Source organism: Choloepus didactylus, chromosome 18 (assembly GCF_015220235.1).
Source record: "Choloepus didactylus isolate mChoDid1 chromosome 18, mChoDid1.pri, whole genome shotgun sequence".
Lineage (NCBI taxonomy): Eukaryota > Metazoa > Chordata > Mammalia > Pilosa > Megalonychidae > Choloepus > Choloepus didactylus.
This window is the reverse complement of record NC_051324.1, coordinates 49,626,228-49,647,944: the sequence shown is the minus strand read 5'-3', so window position 1 is coordinate 49,647,944 and position 21,717 is coordinate 49,626,228. Positions and strand designations below refer to the sequence as shown.

The 21,717-nt window shown below is 52.8% G+C and overlaps 1 protein-coding gene across 3 annotated transcripts; it reads right to left on the bottom strand.

Annotated features, from left to right (window-relative positions):
* Positions 1-4,052: 4,052 nt before the first annotated feature.
* RAPGEFL1 (Rap guanine nucleotide exchange factor like 1) lies at positions 4,053-16,857 on the bottom strand. 3 transcript variants are annotated; one of them, XM_037809022.1, is made up of 15 exons: positions 16,338-16,857; positions 13,534-13,612; positions 12,524-12,659; positions 12,212-12,309; positions 10,381-10,493; positions 9,979-10,146; positions 9,121-9,218; positions 8,887-9,009; positions 8,124-8,302; positions 7,940-8,030; positions 7,403-7,453; positions 6,969-7,056; positions 6,644-6,708; positions 6,218-6,272; positions 4,053-5,977 (listed from the first exon to the last, which is right to left on the bottom strand). In XM_037809022.1, the coding sequence occupies exons 1-15, from the start codon at positions 16,855-16,857 to the stop codon at positions 5,853-5,855; spliced, it is 1,989 nt and encodes a 662-aa protein (XP_037664950.1). In that variant the 3' UTR covers positions 4,053-5,852. The 3 variants fall into 3 exon arrangements, 2 of the variants coding, with proteins under 2 accessions (XP_037664950.1, XP_037664951.1); XM_037809023.1 differs by lacking the exon at positions 8,887-9,009; XR_005212677.1 differs by lacking the exons at positions 4,053-5,977; positions 6,218-6,272 and having other exon boundaries at positions 6,659-6,708; positions 8,887-9,041.
* Positions 16,858-21,717: the final 4,860 nt, after the last annotated feature.

Genomic DNA, 21,717 nt, shown 5'->3' with positions numbered 1-21,717 from the left:
CAGCCCAGAAGTTGCAGTGCTACTAAGTAAGCGCCTCTTCTCTTCCACACAGTCCACATCGCCCTTTTACCACCTCTCACATCTCCCCACAGAGGAGATTGCAGGAGGAACCCAGGTGAGGCAGAGGAAGGGACCAGCGTCAGCCAGGTGACCACTGCAGCCTGCTGAGTGCAAGGCAGTCGTTTCTCAGCTGTTCAAACTGCCAGGATTGTACAGAGGTTGAACTTGGGCTCTGGAGTGAGAATATCTGGGTTCAAATCCTGGTGCCGCCACCTGCTGGCCGTGGGAGGTAGGGCTGGGAACTTGGCCTCTGCCTCTGTTAACCTTCGAGACCTCAACTCCTCATCTGGGAAATGGAGTTGAAAGAACTAACCTCATGGGTTTGTTGGGAAGATTAAGTGAGAGAATGCACCTAAAGCCAAGCACAGTGAGTGACAGGGCTCACCCTCACAATGTCAACTATTATCACCTCCTGAAAGGCATGACAGATGATGGGTCTGAAGATGGCCTGAGATGGGGATAAAGGGTCTAGTTCATACCACTTCCTCTGACTTCGTGGGGTGGGAAGGGGACAAGGCCTGGGTCCCCAGCAATCCTCCTCGGGGACATGGCATCCTGGAGGGTGTGGCCAGCCTCCACACTCCTGGCTGCCTTATTTACCACAACAGTAGAGCAGGGACAGTTCTCAGGGTTGGGCAAGGCCCCTCATTCCTGAGTACCTCCCAGTACCCCACCCCCAACTCCCCACTTCCACTCTTTGGCCCTCAAACCCTATCCCTGCTTCAAGGCCTGGGTCATCTCTTCCAAGAAGTTTTTCTCTTATTCTCCTTCCCATCCTCAGGCCAGAAGTGAATCTCCTTGGCTTAACTCTTGGAGCACGTGTCATCTTGCATCTTGTCCCACTCTTACGGCCCCTATTTCAGCCAACCTAATTTATTCATTTAACAAATATGTATTGAGTGTCTTCTCTGTGCCAGGTACTGTTCCGAGTACTGGAAAATAAACGAGACAGACTCATGGAGCTAACATTCTGGTGAGGGAGATAAACACTAAGCAAACACGAAAGGGGACATATGAGGTCAGGTAGTGACAAGGGCTTGGAAGGAAATCAAGGAGGATAAGGTGACAGAGAGTGAGGGGTGAGGTGGGCTCTTTGCGGCAGGGTGGTCAGGGAAGGCTCAGGGAACAGCAAAGGTTAAATTCCTGAGACAAGAATGAGTGGCAGGCGTCTTAGGGACAGTAACATGATCTCTGTAGCTCAAGTGGAGTGAGTGAGGGGAGACCGGAGTAGGAGATGGAACTGAATTTTTAACAAGGCATACTATATCCCAATGATAAAATGTGCAAATCTTATCCAAACAATTCAGTGAACACACACACATGCTTGTGTAACCTGCACACAGAACATTTCTATCATCCCAGAGGACTCCTTCATGCCAACCCCAGTCAATAATTCCTCTCACCCCATCAAATAACCAGTAATTAACTTCTGTCTCCATAGATTAATTTTGTCTGTTCTTGAACTTCACTTTAATGGAATCATACAATTTGTAGTCTTTTATGTCTGGCTTCTTTCAGTCAATATTCTGTCTGTGAGATTCATTCATGCAGTGGTTTGTTCTTTTTATTGCTATACTATTCCATTGTATGAATATACACAGTTTATTCATCCATTCATCTATTGAAGGACACTTGGGTTTTTTCCTATTTATTTATCATTAATAGGGTGGCTATGAACATTGTTGTATATGTCTTTTGGTGCACAGAAGCGCTGATTTCCCTTGGGAAAACACCTAAGAATGGAAAGACTAGGTCATCGGTTAGGGGTCCATTTAGTTTTAGTAGATATTGCCAACCAGTTTTCCAAAGTGATTTGTCTTAGTTTCCTAGAGCTATGGTAAGAAAGCACCGCAAACTGGGTGGTTTACAACAACAGAAATTTCTTCTCTCACAGTCCTGGAGGCTAGAAGTCCAAAATCAAGTTGTTGGCAGGGCAATGCTTCCTCTGAAACCTCCAGGGGAAAATCCTTCCTTGCCCTCTTCTAGCTTCTGGTGTGTGCCAGTTTGGATGTATTATGTCCCTCAAAATGCCTTGTTCTTTGATGCAGTCTTGTGGGGGCAGACATATTAGTGTTGATTAGGTTGGAATCCTTTGATTGAATGTTTCCATGGAGATGTGACTCAATCAACTGTGGGTGAGACCTTTGATTGGATAATTTACATGGAGGTGTTACGCCCCCCATTCAGAGTGAGTCTTAATTGAATCACTGGAGTCCTATAAAAAAGTTCACAGATAGAAGGAGGAGTTGTAGCCAACAGAGATATTTTGGAGATAGCCATTGAAAGTAGACTTTCACTACTCCAGAGTTTACCTGGGAGAAACTAAGAGAATACCCCCAGACACCTAGAGAGAAACATCCTAGGAGAAAGCCATTCTGAAACCAGAACCCCGGAGCAGAAGCCAGCCACGTGCCTGTGTCTTCCCAGCTGACAGAGGTTTTCCAGACATCATTGGCCTTCCTGCGGTGAAGGTACCTTATTGTTGATGCCTTATCTTGTACACTTTATGGCCTTAAGACTGTAACTTTGTAACCAAATAAACCCCCTTTATTAAAGCCAATCAATTTTTGGTGTTTTGCAAAATGGCGGCATTATCAAACTGGAACATGGTGTTTGCTGGCAATCCTTGGCCTTCCTTGGCTTGTGGATGTATCAACTTGCTTTCTGCCTCTGTTGTCACATGGCCTTCTTCCCTCCATGACTCCATGTCTCTCCTCCTCTTATAAGGACATCTGCTGTTGGATTTAGGGCCCACCCTAACTCAGTATAAACTCATCTTAACTTGATTATATCTGAAAATACTCTATTTCCAAATAAGGTCACATTCGAAGCACGTTTCAAATTGAGACTTCTACATGTCCTTTAACAGAGGGGTGTGTGTGTCACAATTCAACCCACAACATGGTTTTACCAATTTACACTGCCACCAGCAAGGCAGAAAAGTTCCAGTTGCTCCACTCCACATCCTCAATGACACTTGGCATTGCCAGTCTTTTTAATTTTAGTTATTCATGATCTGATCCAGGTTTTTAGAAGCATACCCTATTGGAGTTCTTTGTATGGGGTTTGCATTAGTTAGAAAGTATTTCAAGATAAAAAAATTAAGAATAATAATAAGCACACACTCACTGCAGCGTGGAGAAACAACTGCTAAGAGGCAGGGATGGATTGGTGAGACAAAGCCAGGAGGCCAGGTCAGAGGCCAGTGTAGTTGTCCAGGGAAACTAGAGTCATAGAAGACTCATAGAGAAGTGGACCAACTCAGGATGCGTTCTGGAATTGTAGCCGACAACACTTGCCGATAAGATGAGCGAGGGATGAAAACAAAAAAACCATCAAGGGGAAATCCTAGGTTTTTGCCTTGAAAAGTCGGTGGATGAGAGGACCATTTTCTGAGATGGGGAAGACTGAGAACAGATGTGGGACGGAGAGAGGTCTGGGGCTCATGTGTAGCTGTTTGAGTATTTGACGTCTCAGGAAACGGAGACTATCATTAGAGCCTACTGTGAGGCTCTATATGCCCCGCATCTCACTGTAACTGATAAATGTTGGTTGTGTGAGAGAGGTCCTGAGCGGCTGGTGGAAGGCGCCTCCCGTCTGTAATAGGCAGAACAGAGTTGGGGTTCCAGCTCTGCCCTCTTGCTCACGCTCTAACTTGGATTTTATGCCGTGGGACAGCTCAGAGCCTCTATCTTCTACCTTATAGGGCTAGAATTAAAGGAGATATTCATGCCACCCGAACATGTAAAAGCTAAAACATTCTCTCTTCCAAGCTCCAGGCACAGTGTCAAGTGCCTTGTGAGAATGGCACCTTCCCCTTTCATCTACATTTTCAAATCCCTGGAGGCCCCGAAAACACCTGAGCCGTCACTCCAGCGGAGCCCTGCGCAAGGGGCTGCAATGCGGCCACTGTCCCTCTTCCCTCCCTCAGGCCTTCCCCAGCCTCAAAGGAACAGAACAGAGAACAGCAGGCAGGTGGATTCATAGACTTTATTGGCTTTTTCTCCACCGAGTGGTTTCTGCAATGACACCCGAGCCTGTACAGTATGCACGGTTCACGCTGTTAAAGCCGCGAGGCCCGGGTGGGAGCCGGGAGGCCCCCGGGAGGCAGCAGGACAGGTGGCAGGGCTAGGGGTGGGCAGCAGCCAAAGCCGGACCAATGGGCCCCAGGGTTCGTGGAGGGCTGTGGGGGCTGGAGTGAGAAGGCTGCTGAGGGGTCCAGGAGAAGCGCTGCTGAGAGCAGGAGGGGGACCACAGTCACTGTAAGGGGCGGAGGGAGTGGGGCACAGGCCAAGTGTGTGGCGGGGGAGGGGGGTCCGGAGACCTTTATTTGCGCAGGTACGAAAGACAGATGGCTGTCTGTATAAAAGGGACTGTACAACATAACCTATGATACAGTGTTTACATATGATACAAGGCTCTTTCCCTCTTTGAGTTTTAAAAAATAAATTTACAATTCCAGAGCTTTTGGTAAAAAATATATACACCCTCTGAGCAGGAGTTGCAGATGCCTTTTCCTGCTGCTGCCTCTACAAAAGGGAAAGAGGTGGTGCCCGAGAGGAGGGTGAGGCTGTGCCAGGAAACCTCACCTAGTAGCTGCCAGGAGCCCCTGCACCCTCTGCCCTGGAGGCCCACGATGGGAAGGGAGGGGAGACAGAGGTAGAAAAGGCATCCCAGAGTCCAGTTTTGCCTTCACTGTCTCTGCTGCCCCCTCCCCTCCCGCTTTTAGGGGCTGCCTGACCCAGATACAGAGATCCACCCCACCCCACCTCTGATGGGGAAGGAAAGGGGAGTCAAATAGGGACACAAGGGTCAAAAGGGAGATAACTCCCTTCTTAGCAGCAAGACACCCCCAAAAACGAGGGTGAGCAGTAGGCCCCCCTAACTCCTGATGCCACTGTACATTACCCCACTGCAAAGGAGAGGGTGGGAGGGTCCTATAGGCAGCTTAGGCCCGTGTTTCCCTGAGCATCTTTACCCTCTCACGGGAGGCTACCCCGGGACCTTCTGGAGACGGGGAGATGAGGAGGTGGCAAGGGCTGATGGGTAACCCCTCCCACCTGCTGCTCTCCCTGCCCTCAGGAGCAGCTTCACCCACAAGCCGCTGCACGCAGGGCAGCGCCAGGAGCTGAGCAGGAGTGGTGAGGGTGGGGAAAGCAGCTGCACAGTCCTAGAGGCAGAGGCGACAGGGTAGCACCAAACAGAAGGGCCCCCACAGCACATACAACGCCGTCTCTCAGTTACCAGATGTACTCCTGCTCCTTAAAAGGGGATTCACACATGCACCACACGCACGTGCACACATGTGTGCGTGTGCACACACACGCAAACACACAGACACAAGGGCGATATAATATTCCAGGGTGATACATCCAGGGGTCCCAACCCAGCCAAGGGAGAAGCAGACAGGTGGTGGAGAGTTCTGCTGCAAAGTCCTCCCACAACTCCTCTCTGAGAGACGGAGGGTGGGCAGCTTTTCTTCCTGCTTGGGAAGAGGCGGTTTGAAACTCCATCTCCGGAACAGACCTTGATGGGAGGGGACAGAGGAAGGAGATCTCTATCCCCTTTTGCTGGCGAGGACAGGAGCCAGAGTGCAGTTTTGGCTTGAAGGAGCAAGGGGGAGAGAGGACTTCAGCAGGATGAGCAGGCTTATGAGTCCATCCAACTCTTTCCTGGGAGGCAGGAAGTTCGTTCCAGGGGAAAGATGGTGAATGAAGGCTGGGATAATGTGCAAAGTGCTTGAGTGCCAGAAGCCCGTGGACCCTGGTGGAGGCCTGGCCACACCTGCATTCTCACTGACTATTAGCCTCCAGCTTGTAGGACAGCTCGAAGAGGAGGTTCTGGTTGTCAATAACCTGGAACTGGCGCACATAGGCCTTGGTCTGCAGGTGCTGAGGGGCTGCCTCCATATCCAGGCCTAGGTGCGGGAGGAGGGAGATGCAGTCAGCTCCCCAGGCTCCCTTCTTCCTCTACACGCGGGACAGAGGATAAGGGTGCAGATTGGGAGAGGGGCTGGACATGGGGTCCCTGGGAAGGCCAATGAAAGGATGGAGAACTGACAAGCTTAAGAAAATGAGTACTTGAGTGGGGACTTCTGTGAACCACCCCGCTCAGTCAGAGCTCTGCCCCCAGTGCTCTCCGAACCCCAGGTACTCACAAAGGGGCCGACTCCGGTATTTGCGGATTGTCCTCACTTTTTCAGCCACTGAATGCTGGGAGATGACAAGAAATGAGCCCTGAAGAGGGCACAGAAAGATGCCCCCCTCCCATCTAAGTTCCTCCATTCCCCAAGTCTGTTGGTTTTACTCTCTCCAGTCCCCAAACTGGAGGGCATTTGAAGGTGCAAAGGAGGAGGTGCAACAGGGTGCCAGGTGAGGGGGAGGTAGAGTTGCCCCCAAGCTGCTTGTCAGCTTTGCCACTAGTGGGCAGTTGCCAGAGTGACGCCTCCAGGGAGGCAGTCGGGAGTCTGTTAGGCAAGCTGGGCACCATGGGGGAACGCTGCTATCTTTAGGGAGGTGCCAGGACACAGGGGGAGGATGCCAGCCCCCGACTCATAGGACTGTGGGTTGGCAGTGCCACTCACCAGCTTCTCAATGTTCACCAAGCCATCTACAAGAGTCTTACTCCCCTCGTGCAGGAATGTCAGGTCTAAGGAATGGGAAGAAAATCAAACATGAGGACAAAATAAGAGAGGAGGTCCAAAGAGCCACTGTACCCAAGGACCCTTCTCTTCCCCCAGAACCCACTCAAACCGGGGGGCTCCTCTCCAGGTGGGCACTCAGAGCTCAGTTGGAGAGCAGAGGGAGAGTCAGAACTGGGGGTCAGGAAATGGGTCAGCTTTTGGGGCCTGGGACTAACACAGAGAATGTGAGTAGAAGAGTCACAATTTGGGAGTGAGGGCTCCTCACCTTTGAGGATCAGAGGCACGAAAGGAATCACAGGGGGTTTCATTTTGGAGATCACTTCCCGGTAGCTTTTGTGGTTCCTGCAGGGGTCCTAGCATTCCAAAGAAAGATGAGAAAGGGATGGATAGACCCAGTATACTTGAAAGACATTTCCCCCCCCCTCCCTCCCTCATCCCCGTGCCCTAGAAACCCACTGATCAGATAGGGACGTGCATGGTGTCTAGTGGGGGAGGGAGGTAAGGCTTGACTAGTCTCTCCTCTTCTCCAGGGAAAACACGATAGGATTCCTTCCACCCTACCCCTCTGGGGATGGAAGGGGGGAAGTGGTCCCAGGTACTAAAAGCCCTGAAAGGGAAGCTTGAGACGGAGGGTTTATGGGAACAGAAGGTCTCTGGGGTACAAGTCCAAGGGCAGATAAAAGAGCCAAACCCACTCACTGTCAGGTTCTCAAATTTGCGGAACAAGTTCTTGAATTTCCCTGGCAGCTTCTACAGAGAGAGTTTGAAGGAAGGAGAAGGAATGTCAGCAAGGTGCTCCTTAGGTTTCATGGAGGCTTCTGACTAATCCCCTGTGCTGGAGAGGGAAAGGGCCTGAGTGTCTCCTAGGGGATCGGGAAGCTGGGGGGCAGGTTAGCAGGGTCAGCCCTTGGCTAGGTCTGGGGATCTTGAAACAACTCAGAGGAATTAGTGATTCTGGGGAAAGCAAGGCCTCAGTTTATGCATTTGCCATGGGCAAGGGTTTCCCATGGAGGGCTGGCTGAAATGCAGCCGACCTCCCAGAGCCCAGCCCGCGACCCGGCCCAGGCTGCCTTGCCTCCACGGGGCCCTTTCACTAGAGACAAGGTCCATTAGCCAAGCTGCGTGCCCCGGGGCTGTATCTGCCGGAAGAGGGAGCACCGAGGCTCCCGATCCCCGAGGCGGGGCTGGCTGGACCAGGGCAGGCGAGAAGAGAGGAGGACGAGGGGCTCCCAGCACCTCCCAGGTGAGCCGCAGGCGGCTGACGGCGGCGTTGTCCAGCCCCATGACCACGGCGTAGAAGGACAGCAGGTCCTGGTTCTGCTTGCAGCTGCGGAGGCGGGGGGCGGGGTCAGTGCGCGGCAGGTGGCGGCGCCGCGGGCCACCCGGCCTCCGCGCTCCCGTCGCGGCCGCCCGCACTCACATGCCAGCGATCTTGATGAACTTCTTGAGCAGCTGCGCGCGCTTGCCCGGGGCCTCGCAGAGCAGCACCTCGGTGGCCACCCAGTGCGTGACCTCGCTGCAGCGCTGCAGCAGCAGCTCGAGGTTGGCGGTCTCCCGGCGGCCGCGCTCGCCGTGGAACACGTAGTCCACGAACTCCAGCTGCACCCACGGTGGCGGAGGGGCCGCCAGGGCGTCGGGGATGTGGGTGGGGAGATGGCAGTGCAAGGCGGTGAGGAGGGAAAGGCAGGAGGGTGGGGGCGGAAGGGGTGGAAAATAGAAAATCAGGAACAGGACAGGATGCAACAGAGATGGGGGGGGGGGGGGAAACGGAACAGTAGTAGTATTCCACCACGGTGCACTTCTAGGTGCCAGGCAGGGTGCTAAAAGCTTTATGGCTGATTTATCCTCCAGACAACCATCTGGCAGGCATTATTATGGTGGCTTTGGTTTATTTCTTTAACAGTGAATATTTATTGAATACTAACCATTGAGTGGGATACTATGCTAAGCAGTGCTTGGGCCCTGAACCACTAATCCATGGGGTCTCCCTCTTCGCAGTTTTGCAGAGGAAAGGATAAAGGCTTACAGAGGTTAGAGCCTTACATCGCCCAAGGGCAAGCTACTGATGGCTGCAAGGGAGCATCCTAAACAGGATGTTCTGCTGCAAACACTGCCTCCTGTGGACCCCAGTCTCAGCACCAGCCTCAGCTCCCACCTCACGCACACATCAGAACAGCTCCCACCTCGTGCACACATCGAAACAGCTCCCAGTGGAAAGCAGTAAGGTGGTTAGCAACATCCTCAGACTCCACTCGGTGGATCTCTGTGTCGCCAGGGGACACTTGGATCTCCTCAGGGAGGGGCACCTGGTGGCAGGCAGGGGCACAGGGGCTGGGCTCTGGGTGGCAGGGTGAGGGACTGCCCACAGCCCCTCTCTAGCCCTCTCTCCCCGCCAGGCCTCATGAAGAAGTTCTCACCAGGGCCTCGTAGCTATCCCGGGTGCAGGCAAACAGGTGGCTGTTGATGCCCAGCGTGGTGAAAACACAGTCCTCAGTGGGCTGGAGAAGGACCTTATCTGCAGGAGGATGAGCTGTTCAGCCTCAGCTCCAGCCACCTGCACGGGCCTGCCTGCACACCCCAGCCACTATTGCCACGCCATTCCCCAGCCACTATCGCCATGCCATCCAGAAACTCCTAACCCCACACCGACACATTCTAGGCCAATGAGACTCAGTAGCACCAATTTATGCCACATTTGTTGGAAATTTTTCAAGTAATGATTTCTTTTGCATTTATATTCTCCTTTTTACCCCCAATATTCTTTCACAGGTCTCTCTTTCTATCATCTCTGTGACACTGGAAGGCCAGAATTTTTCTCCAATCTTAGAGATGGGAAAATATGGCCGAGGCTACAATTGCAGGCTTTCTGCCTTCCACAACCACCATCCTAGAGCTTGGACGTCTACCTTGTGACTTTCGCCTGAAAGACGCAGCATCCTTAGATGCTTAGGGATGTTAAAAGACCAGAATACTGTCTCAAGGTGAGTAAGAAGCAAGCCCCAGATCAGAGCCCAGATGTCCTGGACCAGTGCTTCTCAAACTTCAACGTGCCCAGGAATTACCTGGGGATCTTGTTAAAATGCAAATACTGATCCGGCAGTTCTAGGGTAGGGTCTGACACTGCATTTTTAAAGCTCTCCCGGGGGTGCTTCTGGTCCCAGGAGCAAACTTTGAGTAGCCAGGGCCTAGAATTTAGTCTTTAGCCCTGCCTCGGGGCACTTGGCCTATGAGTTTCTCCTCTCCTGGCCCTCCAGCCCAACTTTCCCGACCCTCACCTCCCGAGGATGCCACAGCTACCAAGATGAGGGAATCCTCACGGCCTGCGGGCTCCTCCGAGTACTGCAGCTTCTCCGTCACAGAGCCCAGGATGTCCTGCACAGACGCTGACAGGCGGCTACGTATGGTCACATACGAGTGGTCGGGCATGTAGACCCGGCAGAAAACTGGTCAGAGATAGGAAGGCGCCTGTTCATTCACCAGAAGGCAGGGAGGCCTCCAGGGCACCTCTGCCCCTCACCCCACCCCTAACCCTAAATAGGTTGTCCTGTGAAGAAGGTGCTGTGAAAGGGGCTGGTTCTCCCTCCTCTGAGGGGTGCCCCACACCCAGAGATCCTACAGCCTGTCCCTTGCCCCCAAGCCATTCAGAAAGCCCTGCCCCTCATAATGCCCACACTCACTCTCATCAGAGCCCCGGAAGGCCACTCGGGTCTGCAGACAGGAGTCGATCCGGCGGAAGTGGCGGAAGAGGGGCTTCACCTGCTTGCTGGGTGGCTGGCTCTCCTCTGGGATCCTGGCATGGATATGGGCGGACAGCAACAGGCCCTGTCATGCACAGGGAGCACCAGGCAGACAGCCTCCAGCAGGGATATGACAAAGGGTCAGGGATGAGCTCACTCCAGGTTCAAAAGTTACATAAGGGGATCAGAAGCTAGGACAACGACCACTATGGGACAACTGCCCAAGTGACCCAAATCAAATGCCACCTGTTCCATGAATTCTCTGATCTACCCCACCCTTCTCACCAGGGAAGGTCCCTTTCTTGCCTGAACTGCTGTAGAACAACATTGGGATTATATTTGTTTATGTTCATGTCTTCTTTTGTGTACAAGATTGAGAATTTTTGAAGATTGGGATTGGTTCTTACTGAATTTTTTTTAAATCCCCCAGGACCTAGCACAATACTTGGCCCATGGTAGTAGGTCATTGGATATTTGCTGAATCTTGCTGACATGACTTCACAGTCTGGGAAGGAGACAGACATGCACACAACTACTTCTAACACAAGGCAGGATGTGTTAGGTGATATAACAAAGGTACAAGAAAAGAAGAGCTATGTCGCTATGGGGAGGGAGAAAACTATTCTTAAGAGGAGGATCTGAGAAGCTTTCATTTGAGAAAATGGCATTTGACCTGAGCCTTGAAGGACAACAGGAAGAGAAGGAAAAGACATTCTAGGATAGGCAACATAAACGAGAGCAGGAAATTGGGAAAGCACGGGAGTTTGGAGAATGGTGGGGTGTCTAGGAAATGTCATGGGTGGAGGGGGGATGTGGGAGATGAGATGGGAAGGGTTAGCAGAAGGCACAAAAGAAAGGACATTGAATGCTGTAATAGGATGTTGCAACTTTGCCTTATAGGCACTGGGAAGACACGGATGATTTTGGAACAGGAGCATAATGTGGTCATTTATGTAAGTTTGAAAGATCTTTCTGGTGTCACCGTAGAGAAGGGAGAGGAGGATGCAAGATCACAAGCTGATCTTGTGATGTAGGTGAGAGATAATGAGGCCTAAAGGAAGATTGTGGCTGTGGGGATGGAGAAACCAAAAGGGCAGGAGAGATGGATGGATGAAAGAATGAAAGGATGAATGGATGTATGCATGCATGCAGTGGTGTCCTAGAGCCGGCTCACTTTGGTTCTTGAGAGCTGACTGCTAAATATTGGGGAATTTTGCCAACTGGTTGTTAAACAGCCATTTTATACATACATAATATATATATATGTGTATACATATGTATATGTATATATAATATAACCTTATAGTTAAATAAATTATTACAAAGGTAATTAGTCTCCTAATTATTTTACATTTTACTATTATTTATGCTCCTGGGTTAATCTGTATGGTGGAAATATATATAATGTCCTGTTACCGTGCAACTCTTCCCAACTCCACATTTGGTGACGTCATGTTGGTAGCTTGAAATCAGCCATGGTAAGAGAGTTTACATCATGGAAATTGGCAAAAGCTGCAAATCAGGGCTCTTTTTCCTGATGTGTCAGTTGTTAAATATTTACCAGTACATCACTGGATTGATGGACAAATAGATGGGCAGGTGGGCAAAAGAATGACTGACGACAGTGCCTTGTGCTACCCGCTAGTATAAAAAAGGGGGGGGGGGGCTGAAATAAAACCATATTACAGTCAAAAGGCAGAGACAGCCTCTGTAGTAGAGAAACTCGTGGGGTCTCATTTCTTTCCCCCTGCCCCTCCACACTCCCCCTCACTTTAGCTCCACTGTCTCCACAAGCTGGTGCAGCCTCAGTGTGTCTTCTCGGAGGTCCTGGTAAAGGGACTCATCCTTCATAATCAGCAGGTACAAATCCTGGGGAGGGGAGGGGAGAGGTGAAGGCAAGGGTCTCCTCCCAAGGACCTCTCTCTGCGGGGGCTGGGGCAGGACTCCATGCCTATGAGCATAGAGGACCCTCAGAAGCCAGGGCCCAGGCCAGCTCCCCAGCCTGAGGAGTATGGCTCCCTCAAAACGGCCCCCATCCAGAGCCAGTGGCCTGCTCACCCGCCTCCCCTTTTCCCAGGCCCACCTTGATGATGCGGCCAGCCCCCTCTTCCTCCTGCAGCAGCCCCTGGTAGGTATCCAAGAAATGGAGGAGCATTGCTAGACAGGCCTGCTTCTGGCCCAGCCCCTCAGGACCCTCCATGCCCTCTGCCCGAACAAAGCTGACCCCAAAGTTAAGGAAAAGCCCTGGGCAGGCAGATTTGAGGAAACCAGGAAGGGAATTAGGAAGTGATACTCTGCCAGGCTAAACTACTCCCAAATATTCTCTAGGTTTAGGGCCAGGGAGAGAAGAGGACCAGGGATCCCCAGAGCCAAGAACCCCCTTATGCTCCAGTCCAGGGTTTTGCTCAGTGTAGCTGGGGACAGCAACCACTTAACTGAATGCACCTGCTGCCTGTTAGAATTTCACTTGGAGATACCTCACCCTAATACCTCCTAGTGGGCTGATAACAGCCATGGGTGCCTACCAGGAACCTGACCATTCCTCAGTGTCAGGCCTGATGTTTACAATTAGGTCCTAAAATAACTCGGTGAGAGGCCTGCACTTCCCAGAGACCCTATGAAAAGTCCAGCCAGTGGCTTGTCTCTAGCAGACCCTACTAAAGCACGGCTATGACCTGATGTTTACATCAGACCCTGTAATAACTCTCTTGGTAATCAGATACTCAGAGCAATAATTCAGTGGGCAGAGAGGCACTTTTAATGGAATAATAACACCTTACATTGTATAGGACACTGCAGGCTCCAGAGCAAGTACTCTCACATCTGCTGTTGTATTGATCTTTCATAGGTAGGCAAGGCAGGGGCTATTTACCCCCATTTTACAGAAGAGGAAACTGAGGTCCCAGGGGATTAGGGGATCTGCCCAAGGACACACAGCTGGTGAGTAGACAGACTGAGAGTGAAACCCAAGTGTGTGTGTGTGTGTGTTTTTAGGGGGTGGAAGCTTAGGCCCTGACATCACATTGGGGATGGGGAGATGGGGGGAGAGTCTCCTTCCTGACCTCCCCTTTTGCAAGCTCCACAAAAGGATATTACTGGTGTAGCTCCTGCAGAAATTTCTCCGTGGGGAGGAAGAGAGAGTGGGTGAGGACGATGTCATCCAGCAGGACCTCTGTGGAGATTGATGGGCACCACTGGTGTCAGGAGGGCACTTCCAGGACCAGACTGGAAACCCACCAAGGTTTTGCCTCCATGGGTGAATTCTCTTTAGCCAGGCTGGAGCCCCAGCCACCTACCTGATCATGCTCTGCACATGCACGCACACACACACACACACACGTGAAGGTTCTGGGCAGCCGCTGCGTGGGTGGGGTTGGCAGCTGCCAAGGCAGCTGGAGGTTGGGGGGGGGACTTTGATGGCCATGCCCACTTCTCTTCAGTGTGTGTGGGAAGCTGGTCAGATAATATACCAAGCGTGCGATCTGTCCGAAATAAGACCCTCACAGAAGAGAACTTCCAGAGACACAGATGCGTGGGTCAATGGGGGGTGTGTGTGTGTTGGGATCCCTCCTGCCCACCCACTCCCTACCTAACAACTTTGCATTCCAGCTAGGCAAGTGGCAACCAGCCCCATTAAAAGGGAGAGGGAGCAACTGCCAGCCCTTTGATCCCAAAGCCTTTAAATAGCAACCCTGGGTCCTCTGGTGCCCAGAGATGGAAGGGTTAATGATGGAAGGGTGGAGGGGTGTGGCTCCTCTCGCACACCCTTTCCCCTCCACACCCTCATCATCTGCGCCTGGCTTAGCCAGTCAGCCAGGTACAAGGTCGCCCTGACTTGCAGCCAGCCCTGGGGTGGGGCAGGGCCGCCTGGCACACACAGACAGGTCGGGCACAGGGAGGGAGCCAGGTGTCCTCACCGGGACAGGTTAGGGCCAGGTCCCCAGGCACTGCCCTAGGACAAAGCCAAGGCTTCGGATGGCCCTTGGATCACCATTCTCGGCCTTCAATTCTGAGCCATGCTGGATAGAGCAGGAGAACCAAGCCCAAATCACCTACTGCAAGTTTCATTTCACAAATGAAAAACTGAGGCACAGAGCTGGGAGGGACTTGCCTAGACCCAGGTTCCTGGATCGTTGTCCTTTTCTCAATATGCCTGAGGAAAGCTGAGTGTCAGGGTAGAGCCTAACGGCCAGACAGGGGCTTCAGTTAGGTTTGGAGTACCTTCTATAAGTCCACTCTCACCACAAACCCTGGGAGGAAACCAAGTGGCTTGAAAAAGATTGATCTTATGGGGAAATATCACAGTGGTGGGTTAAGCTGATTTTGGTTCTCTCTGGGACTGGTTTGGGATCCCTCATAATAGTTAATCTGGGGATTCAGACTTCCAGGCCAGATAATATGGGTAACTATCAATTCAGGAGTCTTACCCCAGGGGAGATGGAGCAGAGCCTGTGGCCCCAGGTCCCTATGAAAGGGGAAAGATCATCTCTCCATTTTCCTCTGTGCCCACCTACCCTGCTGCACTCTTAAAGTGAGTCAGAGAGCCCCCAGCTCTGACTTCCAGCTCCAGGGCTGGGGACTAGGAATAGGGATGCCTGACATCCCTGCTAGACTCTGTGTCACAGGAGAGCTAGGCCAGAGCAAAGGAAGAAGAACATGGGGCAGAGGGGGGAAGATGCTGACATGGGGGCTTCAGTTTGGCATCTGTCCTTCCACAGCAGGCTCTGGTCCAATGCACAGCCTCCCCAGGGAATGTGTCATAGAGACACACAGTGTGTAGTGTAGGAGGGAAGTTATGGTTAGGAGAGCTGTGTGTGTGTGTGTGTGTGTGTCTGATATTTTTCTAATTAAATCCAAAAGGTGTCAACTCCCCAGGGCAACTGCAGCCTGAGCCAAAGGAGGGGACCCAGGTCTCAATAAAAATCTAGAGGAGTGGAGCCCTACTCTACATACCCAGGTGAGAGCCCCCTGCAGAGGGCTGAAAGCAAAGTGTGAAGGCCTGGATCTCTAGGCCCCCAGCGAGGGGCTCCCAACTCTTAGACCCTCCTGGGCTTAGTGAAAGGCCCGGGGCTAGACCTAAAGACCCCTATATCCTCTACCTCAGCCACTAACCAGCAATTTGAGGCTTCAGTTTCCTCAAAGGCAACTTAGAAGGGGTGCTGCTGGGGAGTGGTGAAATAGCATCATCGTTTAAGGAATAAGCCTTGTAGGGTGTGGTTATTATGTTTTAAGGAGGCCATGTGCTGAGATCTGGCACCGGAAGGGCGGGAGTTGGTGAGGCTCAGACACCCCCTAGATAACCCCCTAGGGCCCTGATGCCTGGCCACCTCTCCCATCACAAACACCTTCTGAGTCCCCCCACAGGCAGGATCCCCCCACCCCTCACCCCTCACCTCCCCAAGCTTCTAGGGACAATGCAACCTTTTGCCTAAGACCGCAGAGTGGGCAGGCCCTGTGCTCCAGGGGTTTTAAGCAGAGCCAGGGACTCCTGCAATGTCTTTCAGGGCTATGGGCACCTCTTGAGGGTGGTATGGGCTGTTCTGGGCAGCTTCCATCTTAGTGTGTCAGGCCCTAATTTGGGGCTGCAGGAGGACATAGTCAACATCAAGCACCCATGGGAGTCTGTGGATAAAATGTCCAGGGGAAAGGAAAGGTGGCTTAAAAAAAGAGGTTGAGTTTCGCTGCTGGGTGAGGCTGCTACAGGGAGGAGGGTGGGCACTGCCACTTCTCTTCCCCAGGAAGGTCTGTGCCTTAGGTAGGCTCCTACTCCACTTCAGCTGACCACCCAACCCCCCGCGGAGGCTCCTGAACAGCGCCATCCCCTTCCTCAAGGGCGAGGAAGAGGAACCGGGTTGCAATCCCCTTCTCCAGGATGGATGAGCCAGCTGAATCCTTACCTGAGTCGGCGCTGTCCCTGGTGGCCCCTCCGGCCAGCCGTTCCAGAACCCGGTTGAGAAGATGCTCCGGCAGCTCGGGGGCGCCCAGGGGGGCCCAGGGCGGCGAAGTCAGGGGCTCGCCCGGGGACAGCTCGTCTGAGGAGTACGAGGAAGGAGAGCGCAGGGGCCCCCCTCCCCCGAGCGGTCCGGGCCCCGGCACCTCCTCCAGCTGCAGCCAACAGGGCCCCCCGCTGCTCAGCTCCTCTGCGACCCCCGCCGGCTCTCCCCCTTCCTCCTCAGCGGGCGGCTCCAGCCCCGGCTCGGCAGGGGGCTCCCGGAGGAAAGCTGGGAGCAGCAGGCGGGACACGCTCTGACGCCGCTGCAGCGGCCGCGGTCCCCCGAATGGACCGCCGCCCCCGCCGGGTCCCCCACCCCCTCCAGGCCCGCTGCAGCTCCCCGGACCCCCGCCGGGACCTCCCGCCACCGTTCGCCCCGCCAGCTGCGACGTCTGCTTCTTCAAAAATTTCTCCAACGGCTTCATGCCCCCCCCCGCCCCTCTCCTCGGGCCCGCCGGGGGACCCAGGTGTCCCAGGCGCGGGCGGGGGGGGCGGGGACACGATGATCAGAGCCGAAGGGGCAGGGCGGAGGGCCGTGCCAGGCGCCGGACAGGGGGCCAGAGGTACCCGAGATTCGCTGGCCGGAGTCCAGTGGCTAGTGGCCGGGGGAGGTGCCAGAGGGAAGGAATGCTGGCTCTCAGCAGCCCCCCATCCCGGCTACAGCCGGCACGCGGCTCAAGAGTGGGCAGGCTGCGGGGCCAGTGCCCCCGGCTCTGTGCTCCTGGGCCGGGCTGCGGCGGCAGAGGCAGCGGGCGGAGCGCAAGGCTGCGAGGACGCGGCAGCAGCGGCGGCGGCTGCGCTCCTGGCCGAGGGGAAGGTGGCAGAACTGAGACCGCGCCCCCTCCTCCCGGCCCCGCCCAGTCCCCGCCCCTGCCCTTTCTGGGCCCGCCCCCCGGGCCGCGCGAGGCCTGGACGGACACGGGCGCTGGGGCTGACCGCGAGGGAGACAGGAGACAGTAAGGGGCTGAATGGGATTGAGTTTGGAGCCGACGCCGAAATTAAGGACAAAAGGGAGGGAGTGATTCACCAGCGGAGAGGGAGTCCTGTCTCCGAGGCTTACCAGGACTCTTAGTGTCCTCTCAAAGAGCCAGGGCAGGTCTGTGGCTTGCACGCTTTGACGCACCTGCCTATACCCAGGTGAGACCTATTACAATTGCTGATTGGGTGCCCATCACTCCCAACCGCGATCGTGTGCACCACTGCCACACTTCCAGGAATATGTGGTCTTTATCTTCCTTCTGTGAGAAGGGTTGGGAAGGCCCCTTAGGTGGATTGGCACTGGCAATGGAGGAGGTGCCCAGCTGCCCTCTCTGGTAGGGCACCCTAGGTGGTGTGGGGCTGGCCTGTGAAAGGCAGGTACTGGCAGGCAGATAGAAGCCAGGCAGGGAGCAGCAGGTTGTGGCAGGTCTAGCGGGAGTGAGGAGATAGTAGGTAGTGGGGAGGAGACCAGGAACACAAGGGCACCTCTGCCCCACTGGCAGCAGAAGGAACCAGGGCCAGGGAGATGGGTGAAAAAACCTGGAACTGCCAATCAGTATCATCAGGCATAACACCAGAGAGCCTAGAGCTTGCAAAGCCATGGAGTAGTAAATGCAGTGTCAAATTTGTCCTTCAAATAATCCTTATTCCTGATGCCTGCAGCAGCATTCCATCCCCTAGGGCACAGTACCCCAGGAGGACGGTATAGAGACAAGCTCAGTGTGAGCACACCCAGATTATGATTACAAAGTGGGGGAGTGGCACCAGGTTCCGGATAGGTTGAGTCTCCTTGGACAATGCCCCACCCCTGTTTACTGTGCCCTGGCCAGGAAGGAGCAGGAATTCTAAAGCCTGGGAGTGGTGATGGAATTGAACAGGGTGTGTACTACACATGCACTGTGTGTGCTTATATGGTCCCATGTGTGCTAGAGCATGTGTTCACAGAGATAGAGCTTTGCACATCCATCTGTTTGTGGATTTGGGGAGGGAACAGTATAAAGAAGAGAGAGCATAGTTTTGGCTAAGCAGGTAGACTAGAGGTTTGAGTATCAATTAGACTTCCTGGGCCCCCTTTATTGGATGCCCCAATCCACACAGGGTCAAAAGGGAAAACTGGCCGGAGTGGTTCGGTGCTCCCCTAAGGCAGCATTTTATGAACTGATTGGGAAGAGGGGAGGACTCCTCTTCCAGCACATGCCACAGTTACCAGATTAAGCTGGTTGCCTTGGTAACCTCTTCTCTGGGCAGAATTTGGGATTGTCAGTTAGGGGGAAAAATTGGGGTGGGGGGGTGTAAAGGGTGTGGGGTGTGGAAATAAAATGGGTGGAGACTTCTGGAAACTGAAAGCTTGGGGAACAGAACTCCAGCATCCCTCTAATTCTCAAGAATATCAGGCAGAGACTAAGTTCAAGACCTTGAATCAGGGAGGAAAGCCGGCACCAAGTCACAGACCTCCTCGAGCAATACTTCCCAACCTACTGCACACTGGAAAACACAAGGGAAATTAAAAAAAAAAAAATACTGATGCCCAGGCCACACCTCCGATCAATTAAATCAGGTCTCTGAGGCCAGGCCATGGTATACAGCATTATTGAAAAGCATTCCAGGTGATTTTAGTAGCCAGGGTCAGAATCACTGCCCTAGAGCGACAATCGGAACCAAATGGGCTACAGAGGCTGGGAGATGACTTTAGAATTTCATGTCCTTGCTTTTCTGAGTCTCCTACAAGGTAGCAGGCCTGGGTACTGACCTTGAAGGGGAGGAGGTTGGATTGGCAGAGCATCCTCACTCCATCATGGGAGAAATAAAGGGGAAAAGGTGGTGAGGAAATGGGGGCAAAAGCTTTAACTGAGAATCCAGCCCGTGGGTTTCTAGAAAGGGACTGGGCAGGGCTACCAATTGATCTGTCTGCCCCCTCCACTCCCTTTCTTTCTGCCCGAGGAGAACCTGGGGGCTTTGCTGAGCTTGAGTTTCTTCTTGCTGAGCTGGTTACCAGGGCAACAGGGAGAGCAATGGTATCCAACTGCAGGACTGGGGAAGCAAGAGGCAGGGGTGTGGAGGAAGCATCTCTTACTTTCACTCCTGCCAGTAAACCTCCCCCAAGCTGGCTAGCATTCTTTGCATGACCCAGAGGCCAGGCCCATGATTACCCATCACCCTGGGGATGGATGTGAGAAGAAACCAACGAGATTTAAAGAAAATTAGGGATGGGGGTGAGAATTATGATCCCTCAGCTATAGTGGTAGCATCAAAGGGTCATTTCAGGATGCGCCGTGTTGCCTATGCCCTCAGTGTGTGGACTTGTGGGACTCAAGAACAGGTGCTGCTAGCTCCACATTAAACTCAATTGCTCTCCCATATCTGTAGTCAACTTCCCACCCCATCCAGGGCTTGGATTAAACAGTCAGCTCAAAGCAGGGACTTGTGTGTGTATTGGGGTCAAAGTTAGCAACAGCACAAGCCACAGGTGGTGGTCTTTCAAGGTCCCCTCCCCTTCACTTGTACTGAGATTGATAGGAGCCTCTCCCTTGGATTGTGGTCCTTGATAATTCAGTGCAAATGTCTTAACTTTTCAAGGAGAAAGACTCCCCTTGGCAGGAGCAAAGCTACCTTGCTCCTCCCCCTTGCCCAGGACCTTGTACGGTCACATTGCCATTTGCTGGCACATGACCCCAGAAAACTTACTTGCCAAACACAAAGGCAGGCATGAGGGAAACTACAGGTTCACACGGGTGAACTACCAGCATCTCATTAGTTTTTCTGTCCCTGACACTTCCCATCTAAGGGATTCCAGGATATCCTGGTGTTTATGTGGCAATGTAGTTGGGAAAGACAACTGGTGGAAGTGCAGACACACTTAAGGCCTTGGAGGAGCTCCTTGCCTTTCTGGGCTTCCATTTCACAAGCCAGAGGCTGGCTCAAACTGACTGTGACTGTGTGGGGAATTAGGGAGTTACCTTCCCTCCCTCCCAAATAAAGACCCATGCAACACTGGCAAGGGAGCCAAGTTGAGTCTAAATTTTATTATCTCCAAGTCACAATACTGATCACAAATGTGCACCTTTAAAAAAAAAAAAAACAAAACAAAACTCCAACAACATACATGGAGAAATCCTTGCAACTAAACACAAGGGACAAACAGACAACTGTCACAGTGTCTTAAGGTCTGGGATTCTGGGCATGCTGCCCACAAGCTTGAGGAGACAACTTCAGGCTTAAGGCAAAGGGAACAGCCTACAAAGGCACGACCACCAGTTACCCCTAGAAAAATCTCTTCGTTATTTCCTCCTTGGAGGTTACAGCTTGAGTGCCTCTCCCCCTCCACCCTATCCCACCCCTGTGATCAGAGTGGTTAGGCCAGCTGCCAGAAAGAAAGAACAGAAACAGACAGTGACATTACTGAGGGAGAGACACAGCCACACCTTCTCCTTCAGGTTCTGTAGCAGGGCAGGGACAGCAGCCAAGCTACCCTTGGCAGATACAAGTGCTGGAATAAGAGGAATCTCTTCTGCAGAGGCAGCAGGGGAGTGGTTCAGTGCCATGGGTAGGAAGGGAAGAGGAGGGGAGCCCTTGTCCAGAAGATGACTGGTTTCCATAGGCCTTAAGCCCAGGTGTGGCATCTACTTCTGCTTGCAAGGACAGGAGTAGAATTTGGGGAAAGTAAGGTAGCAACATCTGTAACACATGTAGGAGGAAAGACATGGAGAAGGACAACTGCAAAAGACAGGGTAGTCTGCTTGCTGAGTAATACTTGCCTCTACAGAAATGCATTGGTCCACAGCAACCGAAAAGGGCAGGAGTGGTAGGAGGGATAGAAAGAAGAGAAGCAGGGCCCTCTAATTCCACTTACCTCAAAGATAGCCCTGAGGACCGTGTGAATACAAACCCCAAAGTCGTAAAAGGCTGTCACTCCACCCTCCCTTTCTCACAAAAGCACCAGGTTTGCCATCTCTTTCCTCAGTGGAGTATTTGCTCATTAGCCCACCAAAACACAGGGTCTGATGGAGTGGCTCAGACTCCTAAAAGCCTACATCAAAAGTAGAGCTCCTACCCACCCACTTTGAGTTTTTCTCCACAGTGTGGCACTGTGCAGACAGCTATGCTTCCACAGGGTTAGAGGAGTTAAATGTATCCAAGTATACAAGAAAATAACAAAGGTGTATCTAAAGGCCAGCTCTTTCTAACCTGGTGGGACAAGGTTGACCAGTACATTCTCAATTATCTGGGATGCAAGGAAGAGCCAAAAGGGACCCAGAGGAGCCAGGAAATCAGCAGAATGAGCTTGTTTCATATGAAGACAGAGAGAA